General features: G+C 45.8%; 1 protein-coding gene across 4 annotated transcripts in view; it reads left to right on the plus strand.

The window, feature by feature from the left end:
• The window catches only part of NEDD4 (NEDD4 E3 ubiquitin protein ligase), a 1,922,401-nt gene that overhangs the window by 1,798,003 nt on the left and 105,888 nt on the right, over positions 1-18,510 (plus strand). For all 4 annotated transcript variants that reach the window (XM_085644133.1, XM_085644134.1, XM_085644131.1 and 1 more), the window contains 2 exons: positions 15,102-15,161; positions 15,265-15,372. In XM_085644133.1, coding sequence (XP_085500259.1) covers positions 15,102-15,161; positions 15,265-15,372 — 168 coding nt within the window. The remainder of the gene's footprint in view (positions 1-15,101; positions 15,162-15,264; positions 15,373-18,510) is intronic.

The raw sequence follows: 18,510 nt of genomic DNA on the forward strand, positions 1-18,510 counted from the left end.
AAATTCTCCAGTTAACAGTCATCCTGTCTGAAAAGGGCCTCAATGTGGTGAAAGTTTTGGCTTTTACTATTTTGCCTGAATATGGCCCATTTTCAAATTACTGATTGTAGTGCGTTTTTTTTGTTTTAAAAAAACTAGCCAGCAAGTTTCACCCACCATTCTTTGTGCTAGCTACCACAGTGGAAATCAGATCTAATCTTGGCTTTTTTGTTGGTAATGTCCATTCAACTAGTGCATTGTGTCCCTTGAATTTCAGTTTTAGGGAAACTGCGTTTTTGTTGGCAATTAATTTTCCAGATGAGTGAGCAGATTGTAAGTGTGTTTTGCCTTCCCACTAGCCACAGTATTCTATACGTGGGTGAAACCCTCCTCTGTGTATAAAGTGATTATAGAATTCCAATCTCTCAAACTGTTAACATGCAGTATTGCTGCCCTCCTCTGACTTCTTTTAAAGAAGAGGAATGTTTGCCTTGGTTAGACTCAGATGAGCGTTTATTGACAGTATACGCAAGTCTAATGACATTCTATTACATTCTGGGGGGCATCTCAAAGGCAAAAGCAATTAGTTTCTTTGGATTTGCCTAAGCAATAAACACTTATGAATTGGTGGATAAGGACCCTCTTGAAGCTGTTTAAATAGTCTTCAACAGATAACTCAACAACACCCCTACTGAGGGTAGTTTGGATACAGTCAATCTGCCAAACTGCAACCTGAAGATTGATGCATGATTTTTCCAAGCATTATTGTTTGATTGATCAAATCCAAGGTCGTTCCCAGTTTGAATAAACTGTTATTCACAGCTTGTAGGTGTAATTTTAAGTATGGATCCTTCTTCTAAGTCGCTTGAGTACTGATTTATTGAAAGAATTTGCAGGAAACCATATCCATTAGCAGAACATGTCACTTCTCTTCAGTAATATGTCCTTTCAGATCGTTACATGACCCCTGCAAATTCCTGACTTTATTACCTCCAAGGTCACTTTTGAGGATGACTTGAAAGTATATTTACTATCTATGTGCCTGGCTCTGCCCTGTTCGTCCTTCTTTACTGATATGTGCAGAAAAGAGTAGGCTGAACTGGTATTACTAGCTCTCATGATGCCTGCTGAGCATTCCCAGCATTACTTTTGGCGTGTGTGATGCCCTAGATGAAGATCGAGCGGCACCATTACTACATAGTACTATATAAAACTTCCCGGATTCAGCTTGATGCCCGGGAACAGGCTCATGTGAAGAATTTGCTGGCGGTGTCAAATCCAGAAGGAATATTACAGAAGGCAAGAAACTTGTTCAATAGTTGTATACAGTCATTTAATTTCAGAAGGATACAGAAGCCCAGAAACATCCAAACCATAATCCGAAATGATGATTTCAATGCCTTACAATCCTGAAGGCTACTTATTCTTGCATCATCACTCGAAATATCTTCAGTCATTTGGCTGTCTCTGACAACTTACGCTACCAGTGATGATTGCTTGATGGTGTCCAAAATAATCTATTTGTTTTGCCCCATATCAATGCAGCTCCATAATGGTGCCCCATATCAATTAAGGCAATAGTTATCTTTTTTTCATGGTTGGCTTTAGTGCTCTCTCTTTACAAGTTAGTTTCTGTGATAGATACATTCATGGGAAATTCTACAACAGTAGTTGTTAGGTTGTGTTCCACTATAGGAAATGACAATAATCACTTTAACATCACTTTAAAATATATGCTCTTTGTTCTAGCCCTGCCAGTGGCAACTGAGAACAAACTGGATTGTCTACCTTTTTGGCCCTCCTTTAAGATGCAGTGGGTCACTGTTAACACACAAGAGGTAGGGGAACTGTTGGACCTAAAGACCTATGGTAGCTTGGCTCAGGTGGAAAGGCCTAGTTCCAGAGTAGCATGTCGTGCTTGCATCCCACTCACCTCAGCACTCCAGCGTACCACCACTAAAAACGACACTACACCAGAGAATTTAGAAAAATTAGAAAAGCTTTATCTTTCCTTCTATCATGTTTTTCTTTTCCTTCAAATGAAACCAATCAGTTTTTATCTACATCACGTTAGGGTCAAAACATTTCATCGTGACTAGATTGGCATTGCATAAATATCTTAGACCTGGTATGAAATCAAGCGCACCATCTGGTGGTCAAACACAGCACAGCAAATTCCATAGCGCTTTAAATAGAGTTATTAAACATAGCGCTGCTCATAGCGATTTCATAGCACCTTAAATAGAGTTATTAAACCTAGCGCTGCACTTAGCGATTTCATAGCACCTTAAATAGAGTTATTAAACATAGCGCTGCACATAGCGATTTTATAGCACCTTAAATAGAGTTATTAAACATAGCGCTGCACATAGCGATTTCATAGCACCTTAAATAGAGTTATTAAACTTAGCGCTGCACATAGCGATTTCATAGCACCTTAAATAGAGTTATTGAACTTAGCGCTGCACATATAGATTTCATAGCACCTTAAATAGAGTTATTAGACTTAGTGCTGCACATAGCGATTTCATAGCACCTTAAATAGAGTTATTAGACTTAGTGCTGCACATAGCGCTGCATTTGGCAGAACATTCGCACTTCAATTATGGGATCAATAACACGTCAGATGTGGCCCTCCAGCATAATATAGTGATCCAGGAATCAATAGCGCTTTAACACATGGCAAGTCTTTGAGGCACCTGCTGGACCCTTCTCCCCGTGGGGCACCTCGTGAAGGGGGACCGTGGCCCAGTTCAGTCATGCTCTGGGGTCGAAGGGGGCCTCACGTTGGATCTCCCAGGGGGAGGGGCGTGCTCTGGGCCTCCCGCCCTCCTCCCCGAAGATTACCTGTGTCTTCGGCCTTTTTCAGGCCCGGGCCCACAGATGTCAGCCGTGAGTCCCGCGTTGCGGGGACTCTGGCAGATCTCCCCGTCAGCTCCGCACCGGGGAGGGATCCGGCAGAGGCGCGCCCGCAGCCGCCAATGACAGTGCGGCCTGTGGGGGCGTGGCTCACAGATTGAATCCTGCGGGGGCGGCATCGCGCAGTCCGCCCCCGTCACGTGACGGTGGATCACGGCTTCAGGCCAACGCGGCCTTCTTTGAACTCCGGCGGCCCTCTCCTCACAGAGAGCCGCGTCGATGAGGCTGCGACGGCAGCAGCGGGGTCCCGGTCCTCCCCGCGGGCCCCAAGGATGGCAGGAACAGGCGACACGGCCCAGGGCCACGTCGGTAAGTTACCCTCTGGGGCAGCCCCAACAGGGGTGGCACAAATTAAAGGGTGGCGATGTTCTCTTTGCCTAGCGCTTCCTTTTTCCTCACACAAATTAAGGGGTGGCGATGTTCTCTTTGCCTAGCGCTCCCTTTTTCCTCACACAAATTAAGGGGTGGCGATGTTCTCAGCGCCTAGCGCTCCCTTCTTCCTCACAGCGACACCCTGGCTCAGGGCAGGTGGGTTGGGAGGTGGCAGTCCACACGCCAGAGGCAGATCAAGATAGGGGGGCCCAGGCCCAGTCAGGGAAGTAGAAGATAAGGTCGTAGGTGTTAACTCCTTTCCCCGGTTTTCTTCAGGGGTCCTGGCTAGGCGGGGAGCACAGAAAGGTTAACGTGATCCCAGGGTCAGAGGCTGACGGCAGGGCTAGGTCACGAGGTAGGGGACAGTGTCAACCGAGGGGGGAAGAAAGCAGGCCCTAAGAACAGTCAGTTTCCCCCTCCAGCGCACCTACCTCCCCACTCAGGTGCCTTACTCCTGACTACCTCACTTCACACAAAATGGCCGACGCACCTCACCTCTATATATAGCCTGGGCCCTGACTGTCCTGAGTGGCCCAGAAGGTTCTGAAACTCCTCATGTCAGCCTATGGCCCAGTCTCTGAGGTGATAGTTTAGGCCACCATTTTGTAGAGGAGCTCTCACTCTCCCTCCATTTTAGGGAAGCACCTTGCGCCACACCATCAATTAGTGATAATGGGGCACACAGAGCCTCTAAGTCAACACCAAAAAAAAAAACTAGTGGACAGAAAAATTAGAGGGTAAAGGAAGAAAAATGAGGAGGGGACAGCCAAAGGGCTGGCAGGTCTAACAGGAACACATTGGGCTTCTCACAGCATTATGTGAATCGTATTTTGAGTAAATGTAAATGTAGTGCATTTATATAGCGCTCCGCACCCCCCCCCCGAAAGGGTCTCTCAGGCGCTGTGCACACACCGCTGTGGAACCCTTCCTGGCCTGTCCCTGTGAAGTGCCCACTCCTGGGCACACCCAAGGTGAAGCCAGGCATCCTAGCGCTGTTGGGGCCGTTGTGGAGATTAAGCAAGCTATTGCCCAGAGTTGCAGAGTGGGACCCATGATTAGAATAGGCACCAAGGCGAGAATTATCGGGTCCGGGGATATTGAGCCCAAGACCCGCCGAGGCGGTAATTGAACCCTTGTCCGTGCCAGACCTCTGCATCAGGGTCTGCCGCTCTAACCATTGAGCCACACTTCTCCACAGTAGTAGTGTCATTTGTTGCACCGTAAAATAATTAGTGGCCCCTTTCCAGTGCAAGAATAATGTGAGCAGTTATGCGCAAAATAGGCACCATATCGAAATATATCTGTGTATATATGATGCACGAATAGCCTTTGTGCATCTTTGTGAATGGTAGGAAATGCTGGGTCAGATGGCATGGGAGAGCAGACCGCCTTCTAGCATTTGCAATGTGCCACCATTACAACCCATGTCCCTTTAAATGACATGTATCACATTTCAACAGAAATGGCATATTAAAAAGTAAACAATATAATTAAATATTAGGAAGAGGACTTCTGTTTGGGGTCTCAGGCATATTGTATGCTGTCAAGTATTGACAGCTTCAGCTTTGCAAATGGTTGTTCTCAGCAGACACTTGCCATTCTCTGCCATTCATACCTTTTTATTGCTTGTGACTGCATAAGCTGCCACAAGGAATTTGTATGTTACATTGTGATTCTTAAGGGTGGAAGAACATCCCTTTTAATCCCCTCCCCCTCAGCCCCCACTCGCATGGAATTACAGACTGTGTATTGTGATTTGCAATATCACGAAAGCAATTGCATTTTTGTATATTTCAAATTAGGACTTTATATTTGTAAAGCAAACTGCGCTGGCTCTGGTAATGCAGAGTTGTTTTTAGCATCAGCTCCAAGACGCGTTAGAAGCAACACCCATGCAAGACCAATCCACTGTTGGCATAGCAAAATATATATTTCCATAATGAATAACCTTGAACATTCTGCATAGGTGTTGTGTGCCATTACTTACATGAAGTGAATTCCTTCTTAAGAACCACGTGTGATTTGCTCTTTAGGACAATATTATGAAGTCTCAACGCCCTATATGAGTCTCAGGTTCAAAGGGTACTTATACCTTGAGACTCCTGTGCGACTAAAGGTGATCTCAATTTATCGTTGTTCACAGCCACCCTGCTTGCTTGGTAAAATTTCTCATTGACTACCACCAAGTATGATATTAGGGCTATGATTAGGTCAACCATGCCCTATAATACCGCCTAACTCATGCAAGCTCTGTTGAACTTAATAAAAACCCTTTTCTCAAGAATACTCAAGGTAGTCCTATGAAAGCTAGCACAAAGCCACTTGCATGTATGGAAATTATATGAAATAATTTCAAGTAGACTATAAGCGTTAAATATGCATTAATATGTGCAAAGCAACAAGCAATGGATTGTCCTCTCCAGAAGATTAAAACTAATACTGAAGTGTCTTCCACTGTACCCTCTTCTGTTAGGCATCGTTAGTATGTTTCAGGATTAACAGATTGCCCCTAGGGTTTATCACATTTAACCAGACTACAAATAAAAGTCTTAATAATTGGGATGCTTATGTCTTGACATCAGAAACACTCTGATGCGTCTGTTCAGGGTATCCACCTAATTCCTAATCCATAGTCTGCTTGGGTGTCATGTTTCTAAAATCATTGTTCAGCTTGTTAATATCAAGCTGGTTGGTGTGCTGGTTGAGTGACTCTTTTGGAAGCTTGAAGAGGGCACTTGGATACTTCCAGACTTGACAGTTTTTTCAATGGCTGGCCAATATATTATAATTTCTGTTAAAAATACTTCTACCTGTAGATTCCTAACCCTTTGAATACCCCAGTCGTCAGTCTGGACCTGTAAACTTTTCGATAGTCCTGCGGATAGGGGGCACTGGCTCCACCTTGGCATTTCACTTAGTCCCTTGTGATGTCACTGGAGCTATAAAGCGCCACCATTGGTGTATTGATGTCAGTTCCCTTTTTTCCAAGCCATTGACGTGTTCCGGAACTCTTCAACTCTCCTCAGTCAATATTTTGTCATTCAACTCTTTATTTATCCTTGTTTAAATTAAGTGATATTTTCCATCGCGAGGTCGCCGTCAAAATGTTCAGGATTCAAACCTTGTCAGGACCACAACAGTCAAATGTCCTTTGCAGATCCTCATACCATCTGTTTGTGGTGCCTTTAATCTGACAACGTCTGGGCCTGTAGATCTTGCCAGAAAAATCCATCCAAAAGCACTGAAGGGGCATGATATAGGATGTTTTTCACAAGTGAGAGATGAATGTCGGTGTCGTCAAAATCCCGTCCAAGATCCAAGTCCCTTTTGCCCCACCTGCACAATCTTCAAAACGGAAACACAGGAAAAAGAGAAGATTCAAATCTTGACACCGTACCTCCCAACGCAAGTCACGGATGCCGCCAATGTCGCCTCAAATGACATTGGATGAATACCAGCCGAAAGTTGGACTTTGAAGGACCCAGTGCCTGTGACTTGGACAGACCCTATGCTGATTCCAGATCTTCACCTGCTGCGCCGATACCAAGGTCTCAGAACGGTCATCCGTACCCAGAGGGTATGACGGATCCATCTGCATTTTTTAACGCAATGTCCAATTTGGTTCCCTCTTATGCGCCTGCTGGCCCCATAGGACCATGGATCTGTAAACTTTTCGATAGTCCTGCGGATAGGGGGCACTGGCTCCACCTTGGCATTTCACTTAGTCCCTTGTGATGTCACTGGAGCTATAAAGCGCCACCATTGGTGTATTGATGTCAGTTCCCTTTTTTCCAAGCCATTGACGTGTTCCGGAACTCTTCAACTCTCCTCAGTCAATATTTTGTCATTCAACTCTTTATTTATCCTTGTTTAAATTAAGTGATGTTTTCCATCGCGAGGTCGCCGTCAAAATGTTCAGGATTCAAACCTTGTCAGGACCACAACAGTCAAATGTCCTTTGCAGATCCTCATACCATCTGTTTGTGGTGCCTTTAATCTGACAACGTCTGGGCCTGTAGATCTTGCCAGAAAAATCCATCCAAAAGCACTGAAGGGGCATGATATAGGATGTTTTTCACAAGTGAGAGATGAATGTCGGTGTCGTCAAAATCCCGTCCAAGATCCAAGTCCCTTTTGCCCCACCTGCACAACCTTCAAAACGGAAACACAGGAAAAAGAGAAGATTCAAATCTTGACACCGTACCTCCCAACGCAAGTCACGGATGCCGCCAATGTCGCCTCAAATGACATTGGATGAATACCAGCCGAAAGTTGAACTTTGAAGAACCCAGTGCCTGTGACTTGGACAGACCCTATGCTGATTCCAGATCTTCACCTGCTGCGCCGATACCAAGGTCTCAGAACGGTCATCCGTACCCAGAGGGTATGACAGATCCATCTGCATTTTTTAACGCAATGTCCAATTTGGTTCCCTCTTATGCGCCTGCTGGCCCCATAGGACCATGGAATGCTGATACCATACCCACTGGCACACTTCACTCCATTTCTGCCTTTCACAAGTATCCTGGAAGAATTTGAACCCGGCACCAGCATCAGGTCTTCCTCTGGGGTCGGCAAAGCCTTCATTGTTTATTTCAAATGTGACATCTTTGGAGTAGAAGTTTAACATGGCGCCGCGATTGACTCCCTAAGTGCCTTAAATTATGCCAATGGGGCTACACACGACTCCACTTCAGCTCACATCTCCTATATTGCAACCCTTTTCTCCGACTCTACAACTTCCTCAGGTGGAGGACTTTCCTTTAATGCACCAACGATCCAGAAGAGAGGCTCAAAGGTTAGTAGACCAGGGCAGATACTTCTATGGGGACACTGATCCACAAGAATAAATAAATGGTGGCAATGATGGAGATGGTCAAAATAGGCTGCACCCATATTTTAAGGGTTTAAAGAAAGAATGCAAGTGGACTTGACACCTTCTCTGAATGGGAGGTCATATCACCCGCAGGTATCCCTCCGCCAGAAGTGACCTGATACCACACTGTTATGAGAAGAGGAGCGGATATGCTTAAGCTACAACTTTCATCCACTGAGGTCAAATCTATCACCCTCATAGAGGGCCTTGCATGTCTTATACATCGGAACCTCTACTTCCCTTCAGCAAAGCCCTCATGGAACCCATGTTGGCTATATGGGGAAATACGACCACATCAACAGCAGTTTCAAGAACAATTACAAGGAAATATAAGTCCGCACCCTAGAGAACAAGAGTTCCTCTCAGCTCATCCATTACCAGAGAGTCTATTCGTGCAGGATTCTTACTCATCTAAGATGACTCCAGGATCTTTTTCATCAACACGATCAGGTTGGGAGTCAAAGAAAAAAGAGCATTTCCCCAAGACACTATTCTCAACTGAAAGCATGGCACTAAAATCTCTAAAAACCACTTGCCTTTTGGGCAGATACTTACACACCCTTCTTGATTGGGTACCAGCAGTCTTTCCGACCCCATCAGAAGATGCTCCCATTTTACTGAACTTACTGGAGATGGTTAAGCAACAGCTAAACAAGTGATACAGTCAGGTTTGGACTCTACTGACTCAGTGGCAAGCGCCATGGGGACAACAGTTTCCTTAAGACGTCATGCATAGTTAAGCAACTCATAATTCATGCAGGACACCCAGACAACTTTAATGGACCTGCGATTTGAGGGATACTGCCTCTTCAGCCCTAAAGCAGACTGTGCTAGTGATGTTTATACACAGCAAGACAACAATCCCAGGCACGGCCCGTGCAGGGAAGAGAGGTACAGTGGGGAGGAGGGGGATTCAACACACAATGAGGAAAACATTTAAAAAAAAAAAAAACATGGTTTTCTTTTTTTTATTTAAGTTTCCCTCATAGTATGTCGAATCCTCCCCCCCCCCCACCGCACCCCATGCTCTTACCTGTACGGGCCGTGCCTGAACAGTCCGATCTCTCAGGCCTGCAAACACAGACGAGGGATTATAGACAATTCAAAAGGTTTTGAGGGTTTAGCCGAGGCTTTGAATGCTGTCAGCAATATGGGTCTCATCAGCAGCAGCAAAACCCTTCTATAAACAATTGCGTAGCAGAGGAAGACCTCATACTCTACCTCTTTCTACCTCCTCTTCCCCAGGCACTGCAGGAAAGCAGCCCTAGTTACTCCTTACCCAACACACTCAGGACCACCACTTCAAACCTTTGGATCTTACAGATTGTGGAAAGGGGGTATGCCCTACGCTTCCAAGAATTACCACCTCCCATTCCTCACCGACGGGGATACACAAGGCCACCTGCACATCCTTCAAAAATTGTTTCAGTCCTCACTCCTAAAGGGAGCATTGGAATTCATCCCAAGTCAGGTGTCGGTGTGAAGGATGTTACTTTCAATGGTTCTTGCTCCCCATAAAGGATGGGTGTCTTCCTCCAGTTCTAGCCTTCAGGATTTTGAACTGGTAAAGTTCAAAATGCTGATCCCGGCTCAGGTTCTGCTTGTGCTGGAAGCAGAACATTGGATGGTGTATATAGACCAGCAGAGTGTTTACTTCCACATTACCATCCTGCAGTCACACAGGAAGTTCCTTCACTTCACAGTCGGATTCAAAAACGACCAGTTTGTGGTCCATCCGTTTTGCCTCACTTCCGGGCTTTGAATCTTTACGGAGGGGATAGTGGTGGTTGCAGCCCATCTCAGTGGAGTGGAAATATCAATATTCCCTTACCTGGGTGACTGGCTCATAAAAGTCAGTTCTCCAGTGATGGTGTCTTGCAACTTGCTAGCAACAACACAACTGTTGTTTGAATTGGACTTTCAAACAACAAACCCAACCCTCATATAGTACCCTCTCAGCACATCCTGTTCATAGGGGTAGCACTGGACACCACATCAAATCAAGCCTTCCTTCCTCCTCAGGAAGTAATGCTCATTCCAGTCCTCACGGCCTACACTCTGTTGGTTACTCATACACGCTCGCACATGATTGCCCTCCAGTAGTACCTCCGCAGGCAGTGGTTCCAACACAACCGAGATCCACAAGCTTGTATCAAAATCTAAAGGGACACTGCAGTGGATCTACAATAGTGGCCAGTGAACAGCTACCTTTCTCAAGGAAAGCTTTTCCACCCTCCTCCTCCTCCGGTGGCAACAGTGATCATGGATGCCTCCTTTCAGTGGTGGGAAGCTATCTGGAGGAACTGGAGTTCAGAGGTCTGTGGTCACCAGAAGAACAGGTGTTGCACAAACATTTGTCTGGCTCGCGAGTCCTTCCTCACTTCCCCCATTGCGGTCAAGGTGATTCGACAGCGGTCGTTGAAGCTCCTGGGGGAGTGGCATTAGAAGATTCTGTGCTGTTTCCAGTCCTGATACCATTCCCGTGTAAATCTCTGGCCATTCCTGGACCTTTTCTGCTGACTATCATCTTCGTGTTCCAAGCCTTCTTCCTCCAAGTCAGGTAAGTTGAAGAAGCACAAGAAGAAGTTAAAGCGTTCTTCGACTTCCCCATCCAGACGCTGTGCTTCTAGGCCCTGCTGCTGCACACCAGCAGCAGAGCTGGCGTCTTGGCCTGCTCTGCCCTACCCAGATTTCCCTGTAGCCGGAGCAACACTTGCTCAACTTAATGAATTTTAGGACACTATAAATGCACACCATCTTTGAGTCACAGACACCCTTTGGCTCGCCTTGAGACCCCACGGAGCCAAGAGATGACCCTGCTGCCTACTGCCAGTGGTTCACCCCCGACACCAGCTAGAACCACTGAATCTGGCCCTGGATCTGGACAAACGCCATCACGGGTGCCTTCATCCATCCAAGCTCATTCCACTGCGGTGCCATCCCCAACACCACAGATGCCGCTAGACGACGGGCCCATCATCATTCCAGACTCCGATCCAGTGCCACCCCAGCGCTGTTCGGCCCTACTGCCCTGTGGAGTTACCGCCCCTAGATATAAACACTTCCTTCCTGAAGGGGTTGATGAGGAAGGGTTTGGTCCCCTAAAGGAGGACCCTGAGCCAGCAGAAAACTGATATGTGTAACTGGCTAAGTCCAGTGACCTGGACACTTTACTGGATGCTTTCTCCTCCGGCCATCGTGATGCGTAGGACTGCAGAGGTCCTTGACCTCCAGCTGTCGAGGTCAAGACCAATGTCCTGACAGAGGAGCTTTACTCAGAAGCAGGTTTACCTGAACAATGCTCCCTTTCTGTGAAGCCCTCACAGATGTTCTTCTGTGGCCTGGGCCATACCTTGCACAGCAGCCTCTGTGCTTTGCATGATTGCCCGACACCACACCCCTGCCCCAGGAGATGGCAACCTTCCTCTCCAAGCACGCTTCCGCAGAGAGCCTAGTTGTGTTGGCCTCAACAGCGAAGGTCAACTCAAATGTTTTATTCCCATGCGTTGTGAAATTTCGTAGTGCAGCTGTTTCCCATGCTTCCCAAGGAGGGCTGAGCCATCCTCAACCAAACTTTGTTAGACAGTCGAGATACAACTATGTTTACCATTGTGTTTGGGCCGTATAACATGGACCCCCTCTCCCCTGGGTAGAGCCATGGCCTCTATTGTGGTTCCGCGTCAACATTCTTCGACTTCCCCATCCAGACGCTGTGCTTCTAGGCCCTGCTGCTGCACACCAGCAGCAGAGCTGGCGTCTTGGCCTGCTCTGCCCTACCCAGATTTCCCTGTAGCCGGAGCAACACTTGCTCAACTTAATGAATTTTAGGACACTATGCACACCATCTTTGAGTCACAGACACCCTTTGGCTCGCCTTGAGACCCCACGGAGCCAAGAGATGACCCTGGAGGATGTCCCGTCGCCCTTGAGTGACATGCCATCTGATGGCTCTCGCCTTTTTGGTGACAAGGCAGGCACAATGCTCAAGCGCTTTTGGAAGGGACGGGTCATTGCCAGGTCTCTCTAGCTTTCTTCAACAGCCCATTCCCAGCTGCATCCCTTTCGACCCTACTGCAGACATGGTAGGGGCATATATGTGTGTCCGCAGTACCAACTGTACGTACCAATCCAGCAGACTAACCAGTCCTTTAGTGGGCAGTGTTGCGGATCCCAAAGAGCAGGTGGGGGTAAGACCCAGCATGCTGTCCAGTTCCTGTAACCCTCTGATTACTGCAGTCTCTGAGCCTTTTTAGTGTACCCACCACCCAGCACAGCGATCCCATGACAGCAGAATCGGGTACCACCTGCCCCAATGGTCTGCTGTGGTCCCATTTGGGCAGAAGGGGTGCGCATTTACATTAATTGACACCCCTATGCCTTTGCCACCATAACAAGAACTGCTAATGGTAGACCGTCTCTCCTTGATCTGTCAGGAAGTGCAGGCTTTTCTGGACAAAGTAGCCATCGGGAAGAACATGGTTGCTATTCATGCTACTTTCTGGTGATGAAAAAGGATGGAGGACTTTGTCCTATTCTAGATCTGTGCCCTTTCAACGCTTTTCTACAGAAACAGAAATTCAAGATGTTCACCATGGTTCAGGTCTTGTCTGCCCTTGACCCTGTATGGTAGCGTTGGACGTTTATTTTCACATCTCCATCCCCCCCCCGAAAAGCTTCTTTTTTTTTTTTAAAGCTTTCTTTCTGTCCATCCAGGGAACTCCAGTTCAGGTGTTCATGAACAAAACCAAAGCAAGCAGGGCAGTGCAGGGTCGTGGACAATGTACCAAGAGGCTCTGCACCTCTCGACTTGGCTGGAACGGCAGCACATCTTGGTTGTCCAGTAACTGGCAGGCTCATTATACCCAGGGCGGAGAATCTCAGCCGTTGATGCCTTGCGGTTCATGAATGGCGGCTACATCTGGAGATGGCACGGCGTCCACGAATGTGGAGAATCCTGGCTCGATCTGTTCGCCACTGCAGAGACCGCTCACTGTCAGTATTTCTACAGGCTAGAGTTTCCAAAGCTGCTCTTGTTCGGAATTGCATTCTTCCTCAAGTGGAACTCTGGACTCCTATACGCCTTTCCGCAGATACCACTCCTGCCCCTAGTTCTCAAGATCCTGACCGACTGAACCCAAGACTTCTTAGTGGCTTCGGATTGGGCATGAAGGGTATGGTATCAAACTCTTGAGCATGAGAGTCGGTCCTTCAATCAGGCTGCCCCTTTGGAAGTATCTCCTATTGCAACAGGGCAAGGTCCTGCCCCGAACCTGTGCATTCTCCAACTTCATGCATGGAGATTGGGCTGTGACAGTTGATCTTTTTTACCTTCCTGCTGAGGTCTGTGATATCATCTTAAAAGCCAGATGTTTCTCCAATATAGCAGTATATGCCTGCCATTGGGATAGGTCTGTGGCCTGGTGATCCTCACAGCATGTGGACCCACCTTTTGCACTTCTGTCTGAGGTGTTGTTGTTTATTCTCTCTTTAACCCGGCAAGGTCTAAACCTGTGCACTGTTAAGAATTACCTGTAGGCTATTTCAGCTTCCCTGCGGTTGCTGGATCATCCTTTCCTGTTCAAGTAATCTGTTGTGACTCGTTTTCCGAAAGATTTGCAACACTTACCCCTTTTGTGATGTCCCAATGAGAGCTCAGTTTGGTCCTCAGGTTTCTCATGTGTTCCCCTTTCATGTCCGTACACGGCTGTTCTGTGCTTTTCTTGACTCTCAAAACTGTCTTACATCGGGAGGAGGGTCAGCTCTGTTTGTTCCCCCTCTGCATACCAGCTTTTTCTCTGTCAAACTGGTCCTTCTGACACATGCGTCCTTCCTGCCAAAGGGTGTCTCTCCCTTTCATGTCGGCCAGAGTATCACTGCCTCCATTTTTGCTCCACCTCATTCTTTCAAGGAGAAGAGACTCCACTGTTCGGACCCAAAAAGAACCATATTATTCTACATTGATCACACCAAAGACCATCAGGTGTGCAATCAGCTTTCAATGGATTGTATTCTGCATTAAAATCTCTACATGGGCCTCACTCCGTACTTTCAAAAGCACTACTGATTGAGCAGTCAGGTCCTTCAAGATGGGTATTTCGCCAGCTCAGTCTGCTTCATTAGCGTCTTTTCTGGTAGAGACTATATCTAACCTCAGATTCCTCACTGACCCTCCCATCCCCCCGCTCTGTGAGTGGATTCTTTACCCTTGAGATCCCGTTAGATACTTCACACTGGTCAAAATGTTTTTTATGTGGCTCTGTGTGCTTAGAGCGGAAATAGTCATGAAAAAACTGATGTCACCGCGCTGGGGTGAAGCCACATCGCTTCCAAGACAGCCTGTGTAAGGCCTATTGACGCCACCTACCCAACGCACAGAGGGTACTGGTTAAGATTTTCCTGATCAATTCTGACACCTGGGAAACATTCTAAGGTGAGTAATCTGTAGTTAGAGTTTCTACCAGAAAAGACGTTAGGGAGGGTAAGTAGCTTGTTCGTTATTGTGTTTCGGCAGGCACCCAGCAAAAGACACATCACATGTTTTTCTAATAAACTAGCTTCTTTGAACCAGATAAACCATGAAAAAATATTCACCACTATAAGGTCTTCAACCAATGATTTGAAACTTCTGTGGCAAAATGAAAGGAGATCAGTGTTTAAATGCATAGTCTTCTAGTAACTGTAGTTCAAGTATTCCAAGTCACCAACAATATTTCATGACTGGCTTTGCAAATTTTCGGATAATTACTTCAAGATCTGTATCAGGCACTTCTGTCTGTAGTATGGGTACAGTCTTTCTGTGAATTGTATTTTTAATGTTTATCTTGTACTAAATTATAGCTTTTCTTATCAGGATCATGGTTTTAGAGTTGTGCCTAAAATAAACTTGATTTTGATTTAATTTTCTTATGCAGTTACTATTTTATTAATGTGATTTCATGTTAATTTGCATTTTCAGGGTTTCTTTGAGCTTATACCGCAAGATCTCATCAAAATATTTGATGAAAATGAGCTTGAGGTAAGATGTGATAAATATTTTGTCCACCGAATTATCCCATATATATATACATATACATATGTGTTTGCGCTGTTCTTTCAGTGAGCTATTCCTCTTTTTCTAGCTGCTTATGTGTGGACTAGGTGATGTTGATGTTAACGATTGGAAGCAACATTCAAAATACAAGAATGGCTATAGCAGTGGTCACCAAGTTATCCAATGGTTTTGGAAGGTAACTCAATCATCTTTTTACAATCGATGTAAATGTATAATGGAGAAATTAATGGATGCTCTTCATATGATACATATGATGGTCAGGGTTAGTATAGACCCTCTATCTCATCTTCATTTAATATATTTATTAAGTTTTGAAATATCTGACAGGCCCAGTCTCTTAACTGCTTGAAATTATGTACTGTTAAAATTGAGGCCCTCTGTTGGATTGCAGTTACGCATCAGTAAGAATGTTATATTTTAGCTAAGCAATAGCACTGCCAAATCAAGGGAAAATGTTTTCATTTTTTTCGTAGTTCTCTACACTGAAACCAGCATAGATTAAAATTGGCATGGATCACTTGACCGTTAGTCTAATATATCATGCTTTTACCTACAAAATCGTCTTACTTGGGTGGTAAGTTCAGGCAAGATGGCCATAGGGCCTCTTAATGTGGCTGCGGTTGCTCTTCTATCCTAGTTTGCCAGTACTGAAATCAACATCCTGACAGATAGCTTTGGTAGACATACCTACAAAATGACAGCTCGTTTAGATCAGTTTAAGATGTCTGTTTGATAAAGCTACAAAAAGATATTTCTGATCAATAGATCTTCCTGAAGATTCCGTTCCCTAAGAAAATGCCCCAAGGCATCCGACTTCGCTTGCAAAACGTTTCCCCAGCAGTAGTTCTCCAGCAGTCTCTCAGGCGGCACCACACAGTTCTAGCCATGACTTTGTCTGCCAGACATGATATCAACGGCACATAATAGGTACCAATCTGTACCCTGAAGTTTGGTGCAGAGAGAAACAGTGGCAGCACCAATGACCGTGACGATACCAACACATAATATGTTTGCATACCTTGGATTCACATAATTTATGGCACTAACTCATCTTTAAAGGGGGAAGGGCAGTGATAAATCTGCAGGCAGTTTCTATATCCTCCATAAATATTATTACCAAAGGTAAGTAACTTGCATGCCTGATTGAGACATACTTTTGCATATTCCTCACTTAAAAATTAGTTCTAAAGCAATATCGTCTGACAAATGGGAGTGAATACCCCCAGTTCACCTAGGATGTCAAGCAGCACAAACCTGGCAAAGTAACTGTCAACTCCTACTTGGGCTGTGAGGCAGTAATGTTTAGCAAACATATACAAAGATGACCATGTGACTGCCTAACAAATGTCAGCCACCAGAATGTTTTGGTGAGAACTGTGAAAGCAGCCACAGTGTCAGATGCAGCGCTAATGAAGCTGACTGTCCCGGATTTTTCCCCTCAGGTTTTTCCTTCTGAGTACCATGGGTTTGGAAGTACTACAGATGGTGTGGTGTGTCCCCCTCCAATTCCAGACACGGTACCACCGCCTATATAATCTAGCTGGTTACTTGGCTTGTGGCCAGTGGCTTAGAACTTTCACCAGCTCAAGCTTCCTGTCCCTTCCTGGTTTGGGTACGTAGGCGAGTTCTGCGCTGGTGGACATGCTCAATTGAGTTTCAGTTGCCCTGGATTTACATCTTCCTTCTGTGGAATTGTCAACCGACCCCTTAGTTGGTGTTCTACACCCTGCCCAGTCTAATGTTGAGCCTGTACTTCCTTATAATGACTGTCTTTTCAATATCCTGTTGGGTGATTGGACTAAACCTGAAGCAGAGTTCCATGTGGATCGCAGAACTTCTACTTAGACATCCCTCTACTAAAAGCTTTGTGGTTCAGGCTGCTTTAACCACAAAGAATATTGATTTTCTTCCCCTTGTCCCTCCTGAAAGGTAGGCCAGGAAATTTGACGCTTGTGGCTGCATATTTTCTCTTCTTATAGCACTGCTCTGCACTCTCTGAACACTTCTTGTGTGCTCGCCCGCTTCTCCCACGTCTTGTGGGACTCTGTGGAACCCCTCTTGCCCTCCCTTCTGGAGGAAGCCCAGAAAAGGCTTGTTCCCCAGTACAAGATGGGAAGCAAGCTGCCACACTTCCGCTGTGATACTACAGATTCTTTTGGTCGGGCTATGGCCTCTTCCATTGCTCTATATCGGCATTCACGGTTGCATACTTCCAGGTGTTCGGAGGCTATGCAGATTGCTTTGATTGACATGCCTTTTGATGACACCTCCCTTTTTGATTCACTTGTCGACTCTGCTTTATGCAGGTTCAGGGATAGTCATAGTGGTAGGGAGTCTTAACTCTGTTGTTGTACTAAAGTCGTCGGGGACAGTTGTTTCCCCTTGTTTTGACTCTTTTCTATCTTCCTAGGATGGAGTTCTTCTCTCCCCTCCAGGGATATACCCGGTGTGGTGTTCTTGCTCTCTGCAAGTACTTTTTGTCTCTTTTTCGCTGTTGGTGACAGGTTTCGTTTCCAGCCATCTTGAGCTTATCTTAGTTTGCGGTCTCCTGGTAATCTGTTCTTTGGCTTGTTTTGCTGCTTGAATTTTCCTACCCGAGTACTTAAATGTGTGGTAGGTATTCTGTTTACATTGTTCAGTTGCACAATTGCCTTGTTCCCCATTTTCAGGGACCTTATTGTATATGCCTTGGAGGCATTTTTGTGAGCGACTTATGCACTTAGTACCCCTTATAAGGACTTAGCCTTCTTTTCTCAGCTCTTATGTCCATGTGGGCTATGCTTGTGCCGCAGGCAGGCAACCTCTTTGGCCTGATTTGCTTTCATTTCCATATTTGACCCTTTTTGATGTGGCCCTTCTCTTCGTTTTACTCTGTAGAACGCATGATTTTCTCATGTTGTGTTCCTATTGGTTCAAGCCTGTTTTCCACAACTCCAGCCTTATAGTGCTCTGAGACTGTTCATCTCCAGCAGTCTTGTATTCTTGTGGCTTTTTCATACATATCTGCCATCACAATTGTGGGGTAGCTGTTTTGTCGGCTTTTCTTTTCGGTGCTTTACACCTGGGGCACCAGTCTCCTTGACTGTTTAGATCCTTGCCTAGTATCCTTCGTTCACAAGAGACTGGGTTTCCATTTGTTTCCTATATCTTTCCGCTCCCTATTCATGCCTTCATGGTGTCCCTTTTTCAATGGGAGAGGTTACATTTCATTTCCCTTTCTCAGGTGGGGCAGTTCACTACTTTTTCTTGGGGCCTGTCCTATCTTTTCTCATGTTTCCATTAAGCGTTGGTCAGGTTACTTACCTGTTTCTCC

Source organism: Triturus cristatus, chromosome 3_1, assembly GCF_964204655.1.
Source record: "Triturus cristatus chromosome 3_1, aTriCri1.1, whole genome shotgun sequence".
NCBI classification, from domain to species: Eukaryota; Metazoa; Chordata; class Amphibia; order Caudata; family Salamandridae; genus Triturus; species Triturus cristatus.